Raw genomic sequence first — 6,000 nt, 5'->3', positions numbered from 1 at the left:
TAAGCACGTTAGCCTTCATTCTACCAAAAGCACTAGTCTTCATGTGTTAGGTGTGACTGACATCCAATTGAATGCAATTCGGCAATGAATAAATTGCAGGAAATTTGGGTACAAAAGAATAAACCATATAAAGCTGTTTCTATAAATAAATCAGCTGTACACTGAGTTCCACACTTAGAGTAAGCCACAGAGAGTCTCAGGATGGACTATCAGGATTATCAGGGTGGGTCACTGAGAATCATAGGGCTGGCCTTCAAGAGTCTTAGGGTAGGCCATTGGGAGTTTCAGGGTTGGTCAACAAAATTCTCAGGGTAGCCCACTGGGAATCTCAGAGTAAGCCACTGGGAGCCTTAGGGTTGGCTATTTGGAATCTCAGGATGGGCTATCAGCATTCTGAGGGTGGGCCATCAGCAGTCTCAGGATGGGCCATCGGGAGTCTCAGAACAGACTATTGAGAATTTCGAATGGGCTATCAGGATTCTTAGAGTCGGCCATCGGGAGTCTTGGTTCAGGAGTGTTGCTCAAGAAGCCTCAGTATTCTAGTTAACAATCTATACTGTATAATTTGTGCACATTTTAGTTAGCAAGACAATATGACTGTGCACAGTCAAAAGGAACTGGACCATGGAAATCAATTAACATTATTGGGGCTTCCATACCAAACCTGCTCTTGTATGCACACGTGTGTAACTGATACACCATTGTGAAAGGAACAGGTGCATATCAATAATAACGACTGAATACGGAAACACCAACGCTAGCTTGCAATTACATGCTATCAACTACTTATGAAGGCTTCTTTATTCCTACATGGACTGAATGAAATCGTTTTTTACTGCAGTTATTAGGCAGTAGGCAAGGTCAGAAATGACTGCTGTGTAATTAGAATGAGAAACTCTTTCCACTGCGATGAATTACTGGGATTAATACACTGTGGCACAGGAATGTTTGATCATATATAGCATTTATTTACACATTTCTCTCTATTTACAGACCTTGGAAAAGTCATTGTTCTGTACACAAATTTTAATTCAAGAACATTTCAGAAAATTGTCGACACCCTTTTAAAATCTGTAGTTTCTAAAGGCTAAAGTCATGAAACTGTCTTTGTCTGATATCCGGGGCTTTTCACTGCTCACTGAGAGAAGAAAAAACACTGCAGGAAAAAGGAAGCAAATCTGAAGGAAAAACAAGGTGATAATAAGTGAGAGAAACAGCTAGTATGTATCGTATGTTAGTCTAATGAGTGAGGTAACCAGACAGAGATGGTCAGATAACAAGGTTGGCTTGTTCTCCATGCACAGAGCCCAGTGTAGCAATAACACTCAGTAGGCATGTGCTGATAATCACTTATAAAGTATTGTGCAACACTTCAAAATACCTACTACTCCTGCATGCCCTTTGAGATGAGGCTCCCTCGGCAGGAAGCAATTCCACAGAGCGCTCGTACTCCTGAAATTAATTCTATCCAAGTCAATGGGTTTTTCAGTTTGGACACTATTAACGCTTGGAAAACACATCTGACCTTTCATGTACAGTTAAAACGTTGCTCAGCAGGAAGCACTGTATGTATTTGTCATTTATTTTAAGACGCAACACTGTGATATGGTAAAATGCGATATCAGCACAAGCCTACTTAATGTTTACTGTTAAAGGGAAAATAAACAGCTGAGATGGTATACACTATTTCTGATGTTAGGCACCACTTAACAGGCTCATGTAAACAGTATATAAAAGAACATATAAAGAAAAAAAAGAAAAAAAAAAGAAGCTGATTTAAACAATACATTATACAAAACTGAAGAAAATAGAGTGCATTTTCTTTCTCTTCACATGTATCATTATATTTAAGAACTGGCAGGGAAAATGAAAAGCCTGACAACATGATTGAACACAGCACAAACGTTTGAATACTGCCACTACTTACTTTGTGGAGAGCTTTTATGCCCTGAACGCGCTCACTAATGACAGCATCATGCAACAAGGATGGATCCGAACTCCAAACAGAGGTTGGAAATGACAGGCCATTAAGCATGTGAAAGGCTAATTGATTAGAGCAGCTAGAATTCTATAGACAAGCTACTTGTGATAGCAAACGCCTGTTTCTAGCAGAATCAAAGTAGCCAAATTAAGGCAAATTGTACTTATTCTACTAAATAAAAAAGAATAAAGACGAGCGTTCAGGGAATGAACATCATGGCTATTGTTCTGACATGGAGGCAGATGAATGGCCTAGGTACTGCATTCCATCTGACTGCTGATCCACACAGACCGGCTCCTGAGGTAGACCAAGGTTTGAATAAAGTGTCCTTTCATTCTACTTCCAGGGTGTTTTCCTTTCTTTTTTTTTTTTTAAGCCAGTTCTCCGGATGCATGGATAAGCGTCTCTATCCTGTCTTCCAGTCTGAGTAATGCGTCATTATTGCCTTTAATGCAGCACACTTCTGACCTGCAGCTGTACTGGAGATTCCTAATGGAGACTGCTCAGTGCAAAAGTGTACTTCCAGCTATTACTCTTGATGTAGCTGAGAAATTTTGTGCCAGACACTCTTCCTCTCAGTCACCCACACACCCTCTCACACGCTCAGCGTCAGTACTTCTATTCTAACCAGTCCAGAACACAGGGTTTTGTAATAAACTGGCAACATTTTATCAGCCTACACAAAACCTTTCCTGTGAAACCTTTTAGGTGTTGGAGGGCTAGAAATTTAAAAAGGACAGAAAAAAAATCGATCTGTTACTCATTTCAGAGAGAAGCGTCTTTTTCAAAGTCTTGTTTTTTTTTTTGTTGGCTTGATTAAATAGACAGGGGATAGTTGATGTCCAGAGTGTGTGGGTTAGTAAGAACAGAGCTGGAGGTGAAGGAACAAAAGGCTACAGTATTACACTGAGTCCCGTAAACACAGTCCACTTCCAACTGATGAACAGCCTGTTGGGAGTCTGAAGGTGGGCCATGGAGAGTCTCAAGGAAGGCCATTAGGAGTCTCAGGGTGGACAATCAGTAGCCCCAGGATGGGCCACCAAGAGTCTCAGGTTGGGCCACCAGGGGTCTCAGGTTGGGCCATCGGGAGTCTCAGGGTGGGCCATCAAGAGTCTCAATTTGGGCCATCAGAAATCTCAGGGCGGGCCATAGGTAGCCTCAGGGGGGCCATCAGGAGTCTTAGGGGGGGCCATCGGTAGCCTCAGGATGGGCCATTGGGAATCTTTGTATGGGCTATCAGGAATAATAGGGTGGTCCATTGTAGAGATTTTTTTTTTTTTTATAATGGGCCATCAGGAGTCTCAAGGTGGACCATGAGAAGCTTCAGTGTGATCCATCGAGAGTCTCAGGGTGGGCCATCAGAAGTCTCAGGGTGCGCCATCGGGAATCTTAATAAGGCGCTATCAAGAATAATAGGGTAAGCCATTGAAGAGTTTTTATAATGGGCCATCAGGAGTCTCAGAGTGGAGCATGAGAAGGCTCAGGGTGGGCATCAAGAGTCTCGGTTCAGTAGTCACGTTGCTGGAAGCCTCATCTCTTGTAGTGATTTGGTGCGTCTGCGAAGGCAAACTTTAGCCTGTAGGCCTCAGCCAGGAGCACACTCACTTCCTCATTGCCCCAGTGCATGGTGGGTAAATTCTGCAGCAGGATCATCAGGCCCTGAAACACACAAAGAGGAGCCAGAGTTACACACATCTTTTCACTCAGGAAAAAGGGTTTGTCACGAGATGGTTACACACCTCTCCAACACAGACACACACCTTGCCAACATCACAGACATCAGAATGGGATTGCCAAGATTTGGTGACACACCACACCAACATAAACACATACCTAGCCAAAACCACACTGAGGAGGACAGGAAAGCCAGGAGCTGGTTACACACACACACACACACCAAAGCAGACATGTACGCCAACACTGCAGTGAGAAGGACCAGGTTGCCAAATATGCCTTACAAACACAGACGTAAACACAAACATATCGCACCAATACAAAATCCTCGCCAAAATCACACCAAGGAAGTCCAGTTGTCAGGAAGTGGCGCGCACGCACACACACACACACACACACACACAGCGCAGGTAGATATGGTTGACAGGAACTGGCTACACACATGAATGCATACCCATTTCACCATCAAGCAGACAGCAGGAACTGATTTCGAACATACACCACACCTCTATAACTTTGCACTATGGAAGATGGTGCTTCCAGGAGCTAGTTATACACACACTTCCCTCACCAACATAGGCTTGCCAACATCACAACAAGGATCTGGTTAACCAAATGTGCACAAGCGCATGTGCACACACACTACACCAAGTAAGACTGTGTTGCCAGGAGCAGAGGACACACGCATTGCCAACATTTTACTGAACAGGAAGCGTTGCCAGGGGCAACCTCATGCCTGCTGGGAGGGGGAAAGATGCCGTGCCTCACAGTGTTACCGTGTTTATTTTTATTCTGCAGGAGTCACACTGAGCATTATCATAGTGCATAGTGCACGCGGTAAATTATTTTAACTTGCAATCAGCACGTCTTTGCCTTCTCAATCTTGGCGTGTAAGGTGTAGGCTGTTTCAGTGTGTGTGTGTGTGTGTGTGTGTGTGCCTCTTTGGTAGCATGGTCAGGACCTGGAGCGCAACAGCCCATTTCTCTTAGCTACAGAAAGCTGAGCGTAATTCAGTGACAGTGCGCCAGGCCGGCTCCAGGCCCTGAAAGCCCACAGTCAATGAGTGCATTAGAGGAGCTTAGAGAGGAGGCACAGCCTCAATCTCCCAGCCTAATTCACCTAGCTGGCCTGCCATGATGGAAGGGAATGACTCTGCTTAACTGCTTACCGAGGGGGGGTTTGGGAGATGAAGAACAGAGAACTGGGTATAGTTTTATTCTTAGACATAGATTTGTAGAGCAGTACACTAAAAATAAAAATAAATAAAATAATCTGGATTAGGATCATTTTTAAACAATATTTTGATGACACTATGGGTGTGAAACATGGTCTCTTTTTTTTTGCAGGCTCTCTCATGCTGTGAATATCTACACTCACCATCCACTTTATTAGGAATACCTGTACACCTACACATTCGTGCAGTTATCTAATCAGCCAATCGTGTGGCAGCAGCACAAAGCAAAAAGTCATACAGATACAGGCCAAGAGCTTTGGGTAATATATTTTTTTTCTGCACCATTCTGTATAAACTCTAGAGAGTGTTGTGTGTGAAAATCCCCGGAGCTCAGCAGTTTCTGAAATACTCAAACCAGCCCATCTGGCACCACCAACCATGCCACGGGTAAAGTCACAGAGATCACAAGTTTTCTTCATTCTGATGTTTGCTGTGAACATTAATTGAAGCTCTTGATCTGTATCTGCAAGATTCTATGCATTGTGCTGCTGCCATATGACTGAATGATTGGGAAAATGCATCAGTGAGCAGATGTACGGGTGTTCCTGTTAAAATGGACTATGAGTATCTATCACAAATCTGAAAAGTCTTCCTATTCACTATATATGCTCATTTGATAGGGTACAACCGTGTTCCATACAAAACAGAGTGACTCCCATAATCTCTGTTGGATATCAGTAACTACTTACATGCAATTTCACTTGCCTAAAAAAAAAAAAACTATCACTGACTCAGGCGAGCTGTCCTGTCTCTCGGTTTTTTATTGCAGGCAGGCGAGAACACAGCCATGTTCACAATTCACACCACACAGCTCTCATTTGTATTCAGGCAGGCAGCTGAGCTCCATCATTTTGATCAGCATTCACACTCAAAAACATCAGGCTGCATGGAGAAAACAATGAGATTCAAATCATAAAAAAAGAAAAAGAAAAACAAAGTGAGAACATTATTAATGTTTGTTTAACAGCAGTGTTCATTAGAGTATCTCAGCAGCTTCCATTTCATTCAGAAACTTCTACACAAATGCATGCGCCAACAGACATGCCAAAAAAAGAGAAAAAAATAAATAAACACAGGTTCACAATACTTCCTGTAACTCTCAACAATTCAC

The 6,000-nt window shown here is 43.0% G+C and overlaps 1 protein-coding gene across 3 annotated transcripts in view; it reads right to left on the bottom strand.

The window, feature by feature from the left end:
* Positions 1-945: 945 nt before the first annotated feature.
* The window catches only part of tbc1d22a (TBC1 domain family, member 22a), a 183,152-nt gene continuing 178,097 nt past the window's right edge, over positions 946-6,000 (bottom strand). For all 3 annotated transcript variants that reach the window (XM_053650349.1, XM_053650351.1, XM_053650350.1), the window contains one exon: positions 946-3,640. In XM_053650349.1, coding sequence (XP_053506324.1) covers positions 3,512-3,640 — 129 coding nt within the window. In that variant the 3' untranslated portion in view covers positions 946-3,511. The remainder of the gene's footprint in view (positions 3,641-6,000) is intronic.

This window comes from Ictalurus furcatus, chromosome 19 (assembly GCF_023375685.1).
Source record: "Ictalurus furcatus strain D&B chromosome 19, Billie_1.0, whole genome shotgun sequence".
Taxonomy (NCBI): domain Eukaryota; kingdom Metazoa; phylum Chordata; class Actinopteri; order Siluriformes; family Ictaluridae; genus Ictalurus; species Ictalurus furcatus.
This window is presented reverse-complemented; position numbering and strand designations above follow the sequence as displayed.